We start from the raw sequence: 19,745 nt of genomic DNA on the forward strand, positions 1-19,745 counted from the left end.
TGGAAAGAACTGACATCGTAACAATTATTGGCTCTTTGTATCTATGAACATGGACTGTCTCTCCATTTATTTAGTTCTACCTTGATTTCTTTCACCAGAGTTTTGTAGTTTTTTTAATAGAGATCTTATACTTATGTTGTTAGATTTACACCTATGTATTTACATTTTTTTGATACTAATGTAAATAGTGTTCTGTTTTTAATTTCAAATTCCCATTGTTCATTGCTGGTGTATAAGAAATCAGTAGAATTTGAATATTAATGTTATATCCTGCAACTTTGCTATAACCTAAAAATTTAATTTTTAAAAGGCTTGTTTTTAAACATAAATAATATAATATGCTTTAAATTCTCTCTTTTTCATGGATGGGTACATACACATATACATTGATGAGAGGTATGCATTGATAAGAGATGTGTTAGTGAAAATTGCTAGAACTGTCAGTAATCTTAGAACACTCCTCTCCAACCTACTCCTATTTGAAACCATTAGAAAGTTTGAAGGAGTGATTTGATTAGGCAATTGAGCTCAAAAAAGTTAATTGCAGGTACCAAAACTGGGATTTGAATCTATGTTCATTGCACACAAAGCCCATTTACCTACATTATATCACAATGGCTGTTTTAGAAAGGCATGGTCCCTTTGATAGCATAGAGCATTAGAGTCAGGAAGATTGATTTGGGGCTATTACGATAATGCAGGAGAGAAATAATGAGGGTTTGTCTTAAGAGAGTGGCTTTAAGGGTTACAAGAAAGGTTAGAGTCAAGATAGAGATGGATAGGACTTAGTGACAAATGAAGAACCTGAAGGAGAGGAGGAATCAAATATGATTTCTAGGTTTCTGTTTTTAGAAATAAAGTGGAAAACATTATTGTAACTGCAAAAGGAAATATAAGAGGGGGACAGGTTTGGGAGGAAGGTACAGGTTTGTCATGTGGGATGCTTTTGAGACATCCAGTAAGCATTTGGAAATAAATATTTAACACTCAGGAGAATGCTTGAGAATTCTTGGAGATACTATTTTGGAAACATCAGTATTTAGTGATACTTTTTTTTTTATGATTTGTTGTTAATTTATTTTAAAGAGAAAGAGAGCATGGGAGGGAGGGGCCAAGGGAGAGGGAGAGAGAGAATCCCAAGCAGACTCCCCACCGAGTGTGGAGCCTAGCGCAGGGCTCTATCCCATGACCGTGAGATCATGACCTAAGCCAAAGTCAAGAATCAGACACTTAACCCACTGAGCCACCCAGGCACACTTTTAATTTTTAAAAAATTTTTAAAAAATAGTGAGGAAGAGGGAACCTTGGGGCACATGCCATTGTTTACGTTGCAAAAGAGACACTTCCTAAGGAAATTGAGAAGGAGTAGGCAAGAGAGAATTAGAAGACAGATGTTAGCTGAACCTATTGTGGTAATCATTTCACAATATATGTAAATCAAACCATCATGCTGTGTGCCTTAATCTTATACAGTGATGTATACCAATTATTTCTCAATAAAACTGGAAAAGAGGTGGGGGAAGGAAGGGGGGGAGAGAAAGAGAGTGTGAGCGGGAGAGAGAACCAGGAAAGAGAGGGCCTCAAAAACCAAGGAAGAAAATTATTAAAAGAAAAATGGTGGGGTGCCTGGGTGGCGCAGTTGGTTGAGTGTCTGACTCTTGGTTTTGGCTCAGGTCATGATCTGGTGGTTGTGGGATTGAGCCCTGGGTAGGGCTCCGTACTTAGTGCGGAGTCTGCTTCAGATTCTTTCTCCCTCTCCCACACCTCTGCCCCTCCCTGCTCGCACACGTGTGCGTGCTGTCCCTAAAATGAATAAATAAAATCTTAAAAAAAAAGAAAAATGGAACTATGGGGATACATTCAAATAATTTGTGGTTGGCCAGACTGACAAAGAAAGATTAAAGACTGTCTCATAAATCTTCAAGTACATAGAGCAGTTTATAGAGATGAAAGCTAAATAAATACTTGTTACAATAAGAGAGGGTGTAAGAATTTCAGAACAATAACACTCTGGAGATAGACAAATGAAAGCTGTTTTGTGTTTTCTGACTCTGGAAATATGTAAGACTAGAGATTTAGCTGTTCAGAAAAGGATGACTGAACACAGAACTCTCAAAAACCCTTCTAGGTCCCTTATTCTAGAATTCTAGGGGTGTGATTGTGTCAGATATTGTTATATCTCATGGATCCATCAAACAGGTACAATATGGGTAAGAACCGTATGCTCTGAGGTCAAGTCCTCATTATGGACTGTAAAAGATTAAACATTTGTTTCCCTGATATTGTTAGCTATGTAACAGCTAAACATAGGTGATTTTTAAATGCTGTCAGAGTAGAGTGAAGAGTCATCTGCATAATATGTTACTTTGACATGTCAGTTAGTCTCCCCACTTTCTGATGAACATTACATCCACATTTTTCTCAACTGTATAGTCTCTGCTCTTTCTCATCCCACTGATCCTTTCCTTCTAGCTTACTTTGGGCTGGCTCTCCTGCCTTTTACATAATTCTCAATACTTTTCCTTCATACTATGTGTTTCCTAGTTTTTATGGCCAAAATTTTCTTTTTTAAAAAAATATTTATCTGAGAGAGAGAGAGAGCATGAAAGGGAAAGAGATCATGAGCAGGGGGAGGGGTAGAGGGAGAAGCAGACTGCCCACTGAGAAGAGAGCCTGATGTGGAACTCCATCCCAGGACCCTGGGATCATACCTGAGCTGAAGGCAGACGCTTAACCAACTGAGCCACCCAGGTGCCCTGTGGACAAAATTTTCAAGCAGATAATGATCTCATAAAGGTTCAGTCCCTAGAAATCATCATCAGGACCATGTATTATGTACTAACATAATTGCCGTGTCTAAAGTACCTTTTGCTTTGAATTTGAAGCAATGAATACAAAACCAATATACACAGTTGAACATTGAACAACACAGGGTTGAACTGCATGAGTCCACTTATACCCAGATATTTTTTTTTCAATAAATACAGTACAGGTGATGGGTATTGAGGAGGGCACGTTCTGCATGGAGCACTGGGTGTTATGCACAAACAATGAATCATGGAACACTATATCTAAAACTAATGATGTAATGTATGGGGATTAACATAACAATAAAAAATTAAAATAAATAAATAAATAAATACAGTACAGTAATTAAAAGTATTTTCTCTTCCTTATGATTTTCTTTATAACATTTTTTTGCTCTAGGTTATTTTATTATAAGAATACTGCATAGAATATATAAACAAAATATGTGTTCATTGGCTGTTTATGTTATCAGTAAGGCTTCTGGTCAACAGTAGGTTATTAGTAGTTAAGTTTTGGGGGGGTCAGAAGTTATATGCAGATTTTCAACTGTATGGGGTCAGTGCCCCTAACCCTTCATTGTTCAAGGGTCAACTGTATATATGTCACCTCTGCTTCCTAATCCCTGATTCTCTTAGCCTTTCTCCATCAGAGCTTTGATATTTATCCCTTAGATGCTCTTCACTTTTTCTATTACCACTGATATTTTCCTGGCCAAGTACCATTGTCTTTTGTTTTGTTTTAGTTTCCATTCTTGATGTCTAAGTTATATTTGATGCTTTCTGATATATTCGATGCATCTTGTCTTGAAATCTTCCTCTCCCATTCCATGATGCTTTTACCTCTATCCACCAGTCTTCTCTTTTGGAAACAGAGTTACTCTCTTCCCCAGTGTCACTCCCACTCTGGCCCTCATCACGTGAGGACCTGATTTCTGCTGTAGCCTCTTCTCCCTGTGGTCATTCTCTCCTCTCTGTTTTACATCACCCTCAGGTGAGTCCCCAGTTTTCACCATTCTTTCATTCATCAGACTGTGATGGAACACCTGTCATGTACAGCACTAAATTATCCTAGGGGGAAATCTCCAAAAGATTAAGTCATGCTCCTTCCCTTTGGATGAACTTATAGGCTGGAGTGGCAGGTGCTCTTTGTCAAAATTGTGGAGGACCTTGTAAGCCACAGTAAGGAGTTGGGAGTCCAGTGTAAAGCCAAGGGGGTGACTTGATCAGATTGGGGTTTAGAAAGATCACTCTGGCAGTGATGGGGGTGATGGGATCTGGACAAGGAAAGTAGCAACAGGAATAAGGAGAAATGGACAGATTTAAGCCATATTTAGGAAATGGAATCAGCAGAATGTAGGGGATGGGAATATTAATTCATTCATTAATATTTCTAATGGTGACTCTGGCTGATGTTTGCAAAGTAGAGAAATAAACATTGTATAAAAAAATATAGATAAGGTTAAAAAAAACCAGGGCCTTTTAAATAGTTAAGCTCAATTAAGTGGCAATTTCAGTTATATGCAAAGTTAGGTTACTGAGGTACTTTCTTTTGACTCCTTCTGCCTTCCCTACCCATTGTAGCAATGTTAGTTAATTATTTACCAACATGTCCCTGACCAAACATGCCTTGACCCATACTTGATTATTCCCATTTCTCACAGTTACCCCAACATGGAATGTGCCTCATTTCTGGCAGCCTGTGCCTTTCACTTTCTTCCATGAAGCCTCTTCAGGTGAATCCCTTACTGATTCTCCTTTTCTCTTCACCCTCTGCTCAGGAATCATGCCTATTGTACAGACTAAAAGATCTGATGTCAGTAAACACTTAGCCCACTGCCTGGCCCACAGTATTTCACAAATGGGAGCTACTAATATTACCCTGATACTGTTTTATTTTCTGACCCCCTGGTATAGGGCTTCACGCATAGCGGGAACTCAGTGTTGGGTAGATGGCATGCCCATTTTACGTTGATCTGATTATAAATTACAGTGTTAATTATACAATGGCAGAAACAGAACTCTTTCAGAAAACAGGTTCATTTTTGGTCACCGTGTTTTAGGACAGTAGGTGAAACAATCTTCTTTTATTTTAACTGCATAAGTAGTTGATCTGTTTCTGACGACTGGAAATTGTTAAATTCTGTAATAGAGATAGTTCTGGAAGTGAAGGAAAATCAGTGTGGAACCCATCAAGAGCCATTTCTAAGATGTCCATTAGTAGTGAATTCCTTACCATTTGATTTTTCTGCTTTTTAACAGAAAACTGTTTTGGGGGAATCAAGATCCTATTTGCCCTATTGCCCGGATTGCGTTGAAAGCTCAGCTGACCAAAAGACTGGAGGACCTTGCCCATCCCAAAGAAGTCTCCCACCGATATGTACCTAACAGGTTAGTGTTTGTGTGTTACCAGGTTACTTTATCAGGAGTCCCTAGGGAAAATGAACACAGAACCCAGCCCTTTTATCTGAAAGCCATAAATTGTCCAATCTGTAGTAAAAAAATTGTTGAGGATTAAAGATTCTATATATTTCCTAATCTGATGCTACAGTAAAACTTTTCTAGCACAAGACTAATATTTAGCTATTGCTAACTTGTATTATATCTTATGATGTTTTGGCTTACTAGGATTTTGAGGGTTTTTTTTTTTAAGAGTTTATTTATTAGAGAGAGAGAGAGAGAGAGAGCAAGTGGGGGGAGGGGGAGAGAGAATCTCAGGTAGACTCATGCTGAGCACAGAGCCCCCCGTGGGGCTCGATCCCATGGCCCGAGATCATGACTGGAGCCAAAATCAAGAGTTGGCCACTCAAGCCCCAGTCACCCAGGTGCCCCTTGAGTTTTTAATAAAGTGGCAGTATCATGCTGGGATACGTACCATCTATAACATTGTTGTGCATGAACTATTTATGCATGCAACTTCTCGTGGATTTTGTATACCACCACGGGCTTAATTACCATGAGTTAATTATTACATGTAGAGGTAAGAATATCGTTCAGACTTTTGATACCCATTGCCAATTTGCTTTTAGTGCATGTTTGTTGAATGACTAGACTTTCTGCTGGTTGGTTCTTTGAGGAAAGACTGTGGAGGGGGGAGGGGATGAGCACAAGTAGTGAGGGAGGTTAAAGTAACAGGAAAAAGGTGAAGATACCATTATTTATCTGAAGTTTGGTTTCCAAGATAATTGAGGTAGCCATTTCTCTATCTCTTTTCGATATACGACTTTAGTCAAAAGTCAGCAAACTTTTTCAGGAAGTGGGTAGATAGTAAAGTTGACTACAAAGTCTCCATTGCAACTACCAACTCCACTATTGTAGCAGGAAGCAGCCACAGCCGTTATGAAAACTGAGCATGCCTGTGTTCCAATAAAACTAAACTTTTTGCATCTGTGCTTATGAGATGTATTAGTCTGGATTTTTCTTATAGTGTCTTTGTGGTAATGTCTTTGTTTCTTGTAATGTCTTTACTTGTTTTTGGTAATTCTGTCCTCACAGAATCAATTGGAAAATATATAGAATTGGCATTTCTTGTTTATGTATTTCATAGAATCCACAATGAAGTCATTTTGGGTCTGGAGTTTTATGGTGGGAAGGTTTTTAAAAAATTTTTTATTTAAATTCAATTTTTTTTTTTTAAAGATTTTATTTATTTATTTGACAGGGAGAGACACAGCGAGAGAGGGAACACAAGCAGGGGGAGTGGGAGAGGGAGAAGCAGGCTTCCCGTAGAGCAGGGAGCCTGATGCGGGGCTCGATCCCAGGACCCTGGGATCATGACCTGAGCCAAAGGCAGATGCTTAACGACTAAGCCACCCAGGCGCCTCTAAATTCAATTTTATGTATATGTTTATACTGTATTGTTAGTTTCAGAGGTAGAACTTAGTGATTCATCAGTTACATATAACACCCAGTGCTCATTACATCACGTGCCCTCCTTAATGCCCATCACCCAGTTACCCCATCTCCCCTCCAGCAACCCTCAGTTTGTTTCCTAGAGTTAAGAGTTTCTTACGGTTTGCCTCCCTCTCTGTTTTCCTTTTATTGTATTTTTCCTTCCCTTCCCCTATGTTCATTTGTTTTGTTTCTTAAATTCCACATATGGGTGAAATGATATGGTATTTGCCTTTCTGTGACTGACTTATTTCACTTAGCATAATACCCTCTAGTTCAGGTTTTTAACTATAAATTCAATTTATTTAATAGATATAGGGCTGTTATGAATTTGTCAGAATAACGCTTGTTAAGGGGAGCATGGGGTCACAGTTCAACAATAGACCATAACAGAAATTGAAATAGAGAAGTTTATTACTCACAGATCCTAGAAGTTCCTGGTATGCCTTGAGGAGTCACACGTGGAGGTTAAAGCATGGTGCAGAGAGAGGCAGGACCTGGGGCACATGCCTTATTAGGGTCTGCAGGTGAAGTGCTTTGGGGTTCCTAGGCCAAGACCAGATTGGTCAATTCAAATGAAAGAGCAGGGTTTTGGTAAGCTTCTTGGGACTTATATCTAAAGGATGCATAAAGAAAGGAAGGCATTGGGAGTCAGGAGACTGTTGGTCACAGGGCTATTGGCAAAGTCATATCAGGAATGTACATTTACTTATGACTTGGTGGACTGGTATCTAGGGCATGTGCTTATGAGATGGGGGCCAAGGTCAGTTTAAGGTCCCCGGAGGCTGCTTGGTCAAACAAAATGGGTGCTGTGGCAGCAAGACCATGGAATTGCTTTGTAAACTCTTGACAAGGGCTCTTCATATTATATCTTTCTGAATGAGCATCGGTAGTATGTGTCTTTCAAAGAATTTATGTATTTCACCTAAGTTTTAAAATTTGTTGGCATAAACTTGTTAATATAGCCTTTTATTTTCCTTTTATTATCTGTGCAATCTCTAGTAATTGTCTCTGAGAGACTAAGAAGGTATTTGGTTTTAAAAGAAGCAAATTTTCTCTTTTAATTAGTTATTTTTTGGTCTATTTAAAAGAACGCAATTTATTACAGAAAATTAATCTGTTTTGGAATGGGATATTAAAAGCCAGCTGGAACTTGATGGCTGCAACCATTTCTGATGTCTCTCCATGTGGAGAATAGCTCACAGTAAAGGGGTAAACTATCATACCTGCTCCTAGGCCTAGAGTTGGGGGTCAGCGTTGGAAATTACTGTTACTGGAATTCATGCTCGTTTCACTCAGTTTTTTTCTCTTCTGTAACTTCCAGGGCTCAGTATTACAACAGCTGCGGTAGAGAGTCTGTTATCTGGGAGATCCCTTCTCCTGCACTGTTTAGCCAGCCCTCCAAAAGGATCCAGAAGCTGGCACTGCCCAACAGATTCAAGAAAGAATATCTAATAAAGAGGTAGAGTACCACGATAATCTCCATAAATCCTAATTTCATTAAACCTCACAATATTTTTCTTATTATAGTGTATGTAGTTTCATAAACTAAAAGTTCACTTGTGTTTCAAAGGATCAAGGTAAAAACTCAAATGTATGCAGCAATTGTAGGTAATCAGAGGGTCATCACCAGTAATTACATTAGTGGGGTTTTTTGTTTGTTTTTTTTGAGAGAGAGAGAGAGACAGCATGCATGAGCAGGTTGGGGCAGGGCAGAGGGAGAGAGAATGTCAAGCAGGCTCCATGCCCAGCATGGAGCCTGACTTGGGGCTCAGTCTCACGACCCTGAGATCACGACCTGAGCTGAAATCAAGAGTCAGACACTTAACCAAATGAGCCACCCAGGTGCCCCACCAGTAATTACATTTGACTCAAATTGTGGTGAAACTAAAATTCACTCTGAACTTGACCATTGTCAGCCAATTCAAAGGAAATATGCAAATGAAATATTACATATGCAACATTACATATGAAACATATGCAAATGAAACAAATTTTTGCAGTTTGTAGAACTTGATGTTTCTCTTTTGTTTCTATGACTTTTCAAATGTTTTTCCTTTTGCTTTGAATGCTGAATTTCTCCTTGTCTTTAAAAGACAGCTGAGGTGATACTTCCACATGGGAGCTAAGATTGTGAGGGGGTTGTTGGAAAAATGTTAAGTCGATTAATGGAGTATGTATCGTGTACAATCACAGGGAGATGATAGTACCACTGTATAGTACTTTAGTCAAGACACCTTAAGTGTATGTGTCTACTTATGGATGTTATACCCTAAGAAACTGATAATAAACTTGAGACTATTCAGAAGGAGCTGAATGAAATGTTGAAGCCTCTGGAAACTATGTTACGTGAAAAATAGTTAAGAGAAATGACATGCTTAGCCTAGAGAAAGACCAAGGAAGCAGCGATAGCTGTGCTCAGATATTGAAAGGGTCAGCGTCTGAACGAGGAAAAGGAGGAAAAGTAAAATTACTTTGTGTTGATCCTAGAACTAGGTCTAGAACAAGGAATTTACAGAGCAGCAGGCATCAGCTAGGTGTAGGAAAATCTTGCTGACTAGCTCTCCAGAAACTAGAAATGTTTATCTGGAAAAGTCAACTGCCGCCTCCGCCCCAACCCCTGAAAATGCTTATTCAAGCACAGGCTGGAATGGTGAGTTTACATGGATTTTAGAAAAGATTCCTGCATTCAGAGAGAAATTGAACTGGACCGCTTGGGTCTTTTTCCATCACAGACTCCACATAAAATTTGTTTGCTTATTTATCAGTTCATTCAACAAAATCTGCTAATTTAGTTAAAATGTACATATAACCTGATAGTTATATAACTATATTCATTTATTTTATATTTTTTATATATCTGTATTTATAGTCCAGAGGAATGCTTTGTTAATATGTCACCACTTTTTAAAATTAATTTATTTTTTAAATTTAAATTCAGTTAATTCACATATAATGTGTTATTGGTTTCAGAGGTAGAGGTCAGTGATTCATCAGTCTTATATAACACCCAGTGCTCATTCTATCACGTGCGCTCCTTAATGCCTATCACCCAGTTACCCCATCCCCCCACCCACCTCCCCTCCAGCAACCCTCAGTTTGTTTCCTATAGTTAAGAGTCTCTTATGGTTTGTCTCCCTCTCTGATTTCGTCTTGTTTTATTTTTCCCTCCCTTCCCCTATGATCCTCTGTTTTGTTTCTTAAATTCCACATATGAGTGAGATCATATGATAATTGTCTTTCTCTGATTGACTTATTTCGCTCAGCATAATACCCTCTAGTTCCATCCATGCCGTTGCAAATGGCAAGATTTTAGTTTTTTGATGGCTGAGTAATATTCCACTGCGTATATAAACCACATCATCTTTATCTGTTCATCTGCTGATGGACGACATCTGGGCTTTTTCCGTAGTTTGGCTGTTGTGGACATTGCTGCTGTAAACATTGGGGTGCAGGTGCCCCTTCGGATCACAACTTGTAACTTTGGGATAAATACCCAGTAGTAATATGTCACCACTTTTTGAGAGACCTGAGTTTGATGTTTCATATAGGTGAAACCCCCTTGAATGTTAAAACTTTCTGTATTTTTAAGTTGTTTCCCTGCTTTCCTAAGCAGACTTCGCAGCTATTAAACATACATGTAACCTTTGTTCATTGGCTTGAATCTTTATTATGAACATCAACTCTTATACTTCAATACTGAAAACCTCCCAGGAGCTGTCTAAGTATGAAGCACAGTTTTTCTTTAGGCTAAGTATTCTGACTTCTATGCTTTTAGATTATTAAATATTTGCTTATAGTTTTCCTGTCTTTCTTTTTTTTTTTTTTTTTTTGGTCAGGGGAATGGTCTCTAGGCTCTTTTTTAAAAATTTAATTTAATTTCAATTCCAGTGTAGTTAGCATACAGTGTTATATAAGTTTCAGGTATACAATATAGTGATTCAGCAGTTCAATACATTACTCATTATTCATCAAGGTAAGTGTACTCTTAATCCCCTTTGCCTGTTTCACCCATCCCCCATCCACCTCCCCTCTGGTAACCATCAGTTTGTTCTCTATAGAGTTAAACGTCTCTTGGTTTGCCTCTCTCTCTTTTTTTTTTTTTTTTTTTACTTTATCCTTTGTTTTGTTTCTAAAATTCTGCATACAGGAGAAGTCATATGGTATTTGTCTTTCTCTGACTGGTTTATTTCACTTAGCATTAAACTCTCTAGATCTATCCATGTTGTTGCAAGTGGCAAGATTTCATTCTTTTTTATGACTGAATAATATTCATTGTGTACATATACCACATCTTCTTTATCCATTCATATACTGATGGACACTTGGCTGCTTCCATAATTTTAACTAGCCTCTTTTTTCCCAATTCTGTGCATTAGGAACAGATAACTAAGCTTGTTAGAATTGTGTGAGGGGGGAAAAAAGCAAGTGTTTAATGAAGACACACAGGGCTCTCCAATAAATGTATTATATGAACTCGGACTTTGTGTCATATATTTTAGCTGATTCACTAGAGGAGCTCAACAGCAGACTTGAATAGTCAGAAGAAAGAATCAGCAAACTTAAGGATAGGTTAATTGAGGCTATCTGAGGAACAGAAGGAAAAAGGAATGAAATAAAATTAACAAAGCCTCATGAACAAGTTGAATTTATCCCAGAAATACAAGAGTATGTTGGAATCAATAGATTACAATCAATATAATACATCAAATTAATAGAATAAGAAAACCAAAACCATGTGATCACTTCAGTAGACTCAGAAAAATCATTTGACAAAATTCAACACACTTTCACAATAAAAATTCTTAACAAACTAGGTACAGAAAGGAATTTCCTCAGCCTGATAAAGGGCATCTACAAAAAACCCACTGCTAACATAATAATTAATGGTGAAAGACTGAATGGTTTCTCCCTAGGATCAGGAATAAGACAAGGATGTCAGCTCTCCCAACTTTTGTTCAGCATCATACTGGAGATTCTAGTTAGGGCAATTAAGCAAGGAAAAGAAGTAAAAGGCATTCAGGTTGGAAAGGAAAAAGTAAAACTATGTCTATTAGGAAGGCACAGAATCCAAGAGCAATATACAAAAAAACAATTGTATATCCATTAGCAATGAGCAATCTGAAAATGAAGGTAGGAAAACAATTCTATTTGCAGTAGCACCAAAAAGAACATTATAATACATGTAATGCCATATTACTCAGCCCTTAAAAGGAAGAAAATTCTGACACATGCTCCAACATGGATGGACCATGATGACATTAAGCTAAATGAAATAAGCCAGTCACAAAAAGACAAATACTGTGTAATTGCATTTATATGTGGTACCAACTGTAGTCAAATTTGTAAAGAAAAAAGTAGTATGATGGCTGGCTGGGACCAGAGGGTGGGGGAAATTAATTGTTTAATTGCTGTAGAATTTCACAAGATCAAGAGTTCTGCAGATGGGTTATACGACAATGTGAATGCACTTAACACTACTGTACTATACACTTAAGAATGGGTAAGATGAGGGTGTCTTGGTGGCTGAGTCGGTTAAGCACCCAACTGTTGATTTCGGCTCAGATCATGATCTCATGGGTCGTAAGATCGAGTCCCGTATTGGGCTCCATGCTCAGTGGGGAGTCTGTTTGAAGATTCTCTCCCTCTGCCCCCTCCTACTTGTGCTCTCTCTCTCTTTCTCTCAAATAAATAAATAAATCTTAAAAAAAGAATGGCTAAGATGGTAAATTTTATGTTATATGTATTTTACTAAAATTAAAAATAATAAAAGAACAAAATACTTAACAAAAGAAGGTCAAGGCATGAACACTGAAGACTACAAACATTGTTAAAAGAAATCGAAGACTTAAATAAATGGAAAGACATTTCCTGTTCATGGATTGGAAGTCTTAATTTTGTTATGATGGTAACTCTCCAGATTGATCTACATATTCAGTGCAATTCCTATTGATAACCGGCTGCAATTTTTGGTATAAATTGACAAGGCAATTCTAAAATTCATATAGAAAAGCAAGGGACCTAGCATAGCGAGAAACAATCTTGAGAAAAACATATTGAAAACTTATTTATTTTTAAAGATTTTTTATTTATTTATTAGAGAGAGAGAGAGAGAGCATGAGTGGGGGGGACAGAGGGAGAGAGAGAAGCAGACTCCCCACTGAGCAGGGAGCCCAATGTGGGGTGCTGTCCCAGGACCCTGGGATCATGACCTAAGCCGAAGGCAGACGCTCGACCAACTGAGCCACCCAGGTGCCCCTGAAAACTTATTTAAAAGCTACAGTAATCAAGACAGCATGATACTGGCATAACAATAGACATATAAATCTATGGAATAGAACTGAGAGTCCAGAAGTTAATCCTTATATTTATGGTCAATTTATTTTTGACAAGAATGCCAAGACTATTTATTTATTTATTTGATTTTTTTTAAGATTTTATTTATTTATTTGACAGAGAGAGACAGTGAGAGAGGGAACACAAGCAGGGGGGCTGGGAGAGGGGAGAAGCAGGCTTCCCGCTGAGCAGGGAGCCTGATGCAGGTCTCAATCCCAGGACCCTGGGATCATGACCTGAGCTGAAGGCAGATGCTTAATGACTGAGCCACCCAGGAGCCCCGCCAAGACAATTTAATTGGGGGAAAGTAGTCTTTTAAACAAATAGTGCTGGGATAATTGGACATCCAAATGAAATTGAACCCCTACTTCACATCATACAGAAAAATTCATTTAAAATGGATCACAGCCTGGCTCCTTCAGAAGAGCATGTGACTCTTTATCTCGGGGTTGTGAGTTTGAGTCCTACATTGAGTGTGGAGATTACTGAAAAATAAAAAAATCTTAGGGGTGCCTGGGTAGCTCAGTCAGTTCAGTGTCAGACTCTTGATCTCAGCTCAGGTCTTGATCTCAGGTGGGCATGGAGCCTACTTGAAAAATAATAATAATAATAAAATAAAAAATTTAAAAATCTTAAAAAAAATAAAATGGATCACAGACCTATAAATATAAGAGATAAAATTATAAAAACCCTTAGAAAAACACAGACATCAATCTCTGTGACTTAGGCAATGGTTTCTTAGATATGACAACAAAAACACATGACAAAAAATAAATTGGATTTCATCAAAAGTAAAAACTTTTGTGCATCAAAGGACACTATCAAGAAAGTAAAAAGATAACCCACAAATTGGGAGAAAATATTTGAAAATCATATATCTGATAAGGGACTAGTATTCAGAATATATATATATATAATTTTTAGAACTATACAAAAAAAGTCAACACAATTTAGAAAATGGGCAAATTATTTGAATAGACATTTCTCCAAAGAAGACATACAGATGAACAGGAAACACATACGAAGATGCCAAATATCATTAGTCATCTTCGAAATACACATTAAAATGACAAGATACTACTTTAAACCTTCTAGAATGGCAATAATAATAATAATTAATAGAAAATTGTATTGGTGAGGATGTGGAGAAACTGAAACCCTCCTACATTGCTGGTTAGAATGCAAAATGGTGCAGCTTAATTGGAAAACCACTTTCTAGCTCCTCAAAATGTTAAGAATACAGTTATATGATCAGCATTCTATTTCTAGGCATGTACCCAAGAGAACTAAAAGTTTATGCTCACACAAAAACTTGTACATGAATATTCATAGCAGCATTTCATAATTGCCAGAAAGTGGAAACAACTCGAATATTTATCATGGATGAATGGTTAAACAAAATGTGGTAAATCATTTAATGGAATATTATTCAGCCATAAAAAAGAATGATGTGCTGCTACATGAGTCTTGAAAATATGCTAAGTGAAGGAAGCCAGATACAAAAGGCTGCATATTTGTATGATTCCATTTATTTGAAATTTCCAAAATAGGCAAATCCATAGAAACAGAAAATAGATAGTGGTTCTGGGGGCACAGGGTTGGGGAGTGAAGTAATGGAGAGGGACTGTTAATCAGTATGGGGTTTCTCTTTGGGATGATGAAAACATTCTGAATTTAGATAGTGACAGTAGTTACATAACTTTGTGAATATGCTAGAAACCCCTGAATTGTACACTTTAAAAAGGTAAACTCTATGGTATGTTAATTGTGTATCATTTTTAAAAACTAACAGACTACCCCTGGAGGGTAATCATATATTTATTTGTGAAAAACTTTTTTCATATTAGGTTTGTAGGTTTGTGGTTGATAGGTTTTTGTACCAGGAAAGGAATATGTGGGGAACAGCCTATGAAAATTGGCCAAGCTGCTGGGAGTTATGAGCAGCACCATCTCAAACTGCACTACAGAGGAGACTGGCTATCACAGAGGGGTCCTTGGTAGTGACTGGAATTTTTTATCTCAGGAATTTAATATGAGGTTTTGGTAGGAAGTAAAGTTTAAACTGCAAGTCTCAACCCATCAGTGGATCATGAAATTGATTCCAGTTTTTTTTTAATAAAATCAAATGAAATTTTAAAAATCAGAATACCTTGCTCAGGGCAAGCATTGTTTCATAATAATTTTGTTTCAGATACATGCGCGCACGCACACACACACAGATTTACATATACTGTATCACAATATAACTTCTTACTGTGGATCATAGTAAAAAAAACTTTAGGAAATACCAATCTGGTAGAAAAAAACACTAATGATTATGGGAAAAGAAGTTTCTGAGGTAGGAAAAATTATACATAATTGATCAGAGGTTGAGTACAGCAATGAAAAAATGCAATTATTTTTCCTCCAATGATTATAATATTTCATGTTCCATTTGCATATAGGCCTTACAATGATTACTTAACAAGAGATTCTCTTCAAATCTCTTATCCTTCTGCCCGGATATTACAACTCTCAATAGCCAAAGCCATAAATCCAAACTACGTTCCTCCAAAAAGGGTAAGTCCATCTGAAAGAAACAGTTCCTGATTGATTTTGTTAACAACACGTTTATAACTGTAACATGCTCTCCTCTTATTTCTAGGTATATTTTACTTTTCTCCCTGTTTATTTTCCCCTCTCATCATATGAACTTTTCTGCCTACCTCCTCTATGCCTATTGTGTCACCTAGGATTTGATCAGAGAAGCAGAACAACAATGCAGAATTAGACCATAAGCAATTATGGAAGCTGATAGAGAAGTCCATGGAAAGCTGTTTTGGCAGTTGGAACTTGGGTCTGGTTATAAATCTAGAAGCAATGACAGATAGTAGGGATAGGTCAGCAGCTACCTGGAAGGTATCTACCTCAGGGGAAACTATTACAGGTTCTTCAGGCAAGGGAACTCTAACCCCTTCAGGCAGGGGAAGTATGGCTGATTGTATTGGTAAGGAAGGTTCAGCAGTACTTAGGGGCTTAAAGTCCCCAGCTTTTTTGGAATCTGCCCATATATCCCTATCCCAATTTCCAAGGTCCTATTCCTTCCCAATCATTGCTCTAACTTTAACATAGGAGACCATACAAATTTGATAATTCAGTTTGCACTGTAATTAACCCACTCACAGAATTCGATTGTGAGCTTGGTTTTCAGAATTTTCATCCCTATGACCATAGAATATAAAGGTTTCTTTTAGGGAAGTTACAGAAACTTTCTGGTCCCTTACCCAGACATTAAGGTGGGAACTTAGAGGCCCGAGCCAGTCATTTCTTAACTCACTTTCTCTAGTGCACTTAGAGACAACCAACTAGGGAAGCCTGGGTTTGCTCGGTTGGCTAAGCATCTGCCTTCAGTTCAGGTCATGATCCCAGGGTCCTGGGATCAAGTCCCACCTCGGGCTCCCTGCTCAGTGGAGAGCCTGCTTCTCCCTCTGCCTGCCGCTCCCCCTGCTTGTGCTCTCTCTCTCTTTCTCTGACGAATAAATAAATAAATAAAATCTTAAATAAAAAGAAACAACCAACTAATCCCATTATACTTGTTTATTTCACTAAAATAATTTCTGGCAGCAGCTGCTTGGTCACCCAAAGTCTTGCTTTTTATTTTGCCAATGCATGCTATGGACTACCAGTACTTTTTTTTTTTTTAACTACTGGCAAAAGGATCATTAATACCTTTAAATCCAATCAGCTCAGAAAACAAATTACAGATAATCTAGAATCAATACAGAGAACCAGTTCTTAAAGTTGTGATTTGGTTATCTGTTGCTTCCTACCAAACTTAGTGGTGTAAAACAACAAGCATTTTATTACGCTCAAGGATTTTGTGAGTTAGAAATCTCTCAGCTGGGATATCTCTAATGGCTTGGTTGTCTGAAATGGTAGGGGGCTGAAAGTTCCTACCGTAGTCAGCTAGGGCTGCTATAACAAAATACCAAAGACTGGGTGGCTTGAAAGACATTTATTTCTCACAGTTCTGGAGACCAAGAAATCCAAGATCAAGGTGCCACCAGATTCTCTTGATGAAGATCCTATTCCTGGTTTGCAGCCAACCACCATCTTGCTGTGTGCTCCACATGACTTCTTCTTTGTGTGTGCACAGAGAAAGAGTTCTTATCTCTCATAAGGACACCAATCCCACTATGAGGGTTCTACCCTCATGACCTCATCTAAACCTAATTACCTCCCAAAGGCCTCACCTCCTACTATTATCACATTGAGGATTAGGACTTCAACGTATGAATTTGAGGGGGACATAAACAGTCTGTCCATAGCAACAGATGTATGTGGTGCCCAGGCTGATGTGACTTAAAGGCTAGACTCAGTTGGGAATATTCACAGGAGCACTTTCATGGGGCCTCTCCATGTGGCTGACTTTTCTCCGCATAGTGGCTATATTCTGAGAAGGAATATTCTAAAATGGAGTGTTTCAAGGGTGAGCATTCCAAAACAACCACGTGGCAGCTGCATGTTTTTTTATGATTTGGCCTTGGAAGTCACATAATGTCACAGTCATACTCTGCAGTCATACTCTGTTGATTGATACAGTTCCAAGTCACCGGATTCAAGGGGGCAGGGACACAAACCCCACCTGTCAATGAGAGAAGTGGCAAAGAATTTATAGCCACTCAAGAAAAAAACCTTGGTATCCTTGAGCATGGTTTTGTATACAGAAAAGACTGTTCAGAGGTATGCTCTTGATTTAAATAATTAATAGTCCATTTTTAAAACTTTAAAAATCTCTTTCTTAGGCTTTTACGTTTAGCTTGCAAGTTTTATTACACTGTTTATAATTCTAGCAGTCTTTAACAATGACTTTGAAGAGTTCTGAATAATGTTTGATTTGGTTTCTAAATGTAATCAAATACCTTCAAATAATTTAAATTATATTTGTTAATATTTTAATTTGATTTCTTTTTAAGCATTTTACTTCAACCATCTACATTAACAAACAAAATTTCAAATATTAAATACTATTTAAAAATCAAATATATCAAATTTATAAATATGGTGAACTTAAAGTTTCAATGTTATCAGAATGACATAAACTTAAGATTTCAACTTAATGTTATAATTCTAAGTCAAATACTCAATTATACGTTTCAAGTTGCAGTTGTAGGGTGAACACTCTAATAGACCAAATTCTCTTAAACATGGACATGCTTTTATTTTGTTTTGTTTTGTTTTGTTTTGTTTTAAAGGTTTTTTTATTTATTCATTCGAGACACAGAGATAGAGAATATGAGCAGGGGGAGAAGCAGAGGGAGGGGGAGAAGCAGGCCCCCCGCTGAGCAGGGAGCCCGATGCGGGGCTCGATGCGGGGCTGGATCCCAGGACCCTGGGATCATGACCTGAGCCGAAGGCAGACGCTTAACCATCTGAGCCACCCAGGCGCCCCTGTTTTGTTTTGTTTTTAGTAAACTCTACACCCAATGTGGGGCTCAGACTCATGACCCCAGGATCAAGAGTCACATGCTCCACTGACTGAGCTAGCCAGGCGCCCTCATGCACATGCTTTTAACTTTAGTAATATACATACTTTTTATTTTAATAATTTCTAAGTTACTGAAAAAATGCAAGAAGTAACATTTTGTTCCATTTGTTTTTTCATTCTCTCTCCTCCATGTAGGGTGTGTGTATGTGTGTGTGTGTGTGTGTGTATTTAATTTTTTTCCTGAATCATTTTTGAGAGGTACAGACATCATACACCCATTTTCCTAAATACTTCAGTGTGTATTTCTTAAGAACAAGATCATCATCTTATGTAACCACAGAATTATTATCAAAATCAGGAAGTTTAATTGATAAATACTCCATGGTCCATGTCCAAATTTCATCAATTGTTGCACTACTTATTCTTTTTTTTTTTTTAAAGATTTATTTATTTATTTATTTGAGGGGGAGAGAGAGAGAGCAGGGGGAAGGGGCAGAGGGAGAGGGAGAGAGTTAAAATCTCAAGCAGACTTCCCACAGAATGCAGAGCTCGACACAGAGCTCCATCTCACAACCCCAAGATCATGACCTGAGCCAAAATCAAGAGTCAGACGCTTGACCAGCTGAGCCACCCAGGTGCTCCATTGCACATACTTATTCTTAACACAAAGTATTAATTCTATGATTTTGATTCTCTTAACTTTTTTACAGTTAATGCTGAATCTTCCCAGTTTTAAAATACACATTCCCACAAAGGAAGCCAAGTTACTGTTACAGGTACCTTAGGTTACTTGTCACCAGAGACTTTGGATGGATGAACTGTAGAGGTCTTTTTTTTTTTTAATTTTATTTATTTACTTGAGAGACAGAGAGTTCGAGAGAGAGAGAGAGCATGAGGAAGAGGGAGGGAGAAGCAGGCTCCCGGCTGAGCAGGGAGCCCGACGTGGGGCTTGATCCTAGGACCCCAGGATCATGACCTGAGCCGAAGGCAGACGCTTAACTGACTGAGCTACCCAGGCTCCCCTGTAGAAGGTCTTTTACCTCTGTGAATGTCATACTGAGTCTCTTTTTATGGTAACTTTGTCAGAGACTACAAAACTTAAAAAGTGTTGGTTTCATAACTCACTTAGTTCATATCTATCATTCTCTCTACTTATAGATGTCCGAAGCTCCTATTCAGACTAATCAACCCGTGTAGATTTTTTAAATCGTTGACTCAAGAGATTTTGACTTTGAAGACTCTTATTT

The 19,745-nt window shown here is 37.9% G+C and overlaps 1 protein-coding gene across 1 annotated transcript in view; it reads left to right on the forward strand.

The window, feature by feature from the left end:
• THEGL (theg spermatid protein like) overlaps positions 1-19,745 on the forward strand; it is a 51,928-nt gene that overhangs the window by 25,545 nt on the left and 6,638 nt on the right. The window contains exons 4-6 of the mRNA XM_032399328.1: positions 5,067-5,195; positions 8,020-8,157; positions 15,476-15,590. Coding sequence (XP_032255219.1) covers positions 5,067-5,195; positions 8,020-8,157; positions 15,476-15,590 — 382 coding nt within the window. The remainder of the gene's footprint in view (positions 1-5,066; positions 5,196-8,019; positions 8,158-15,475; positions 15,591-19,745) is intronic.

This window comes from Phoca vitulina, unplaced genomic scaffold, assembly GCF_004348235.1.
Source record: "Phoca vitulina isolate PV1807 unplaced genomic scaffold, GSC_HSeal_1.0 scaffold3, whole genome shotgun sequence".
Lineage (NCBI taxonomy): Eukaryota > Metazoa > Chordata > Mammalia > Carnivora > Phocidae > Phoca > Phoca vitulina.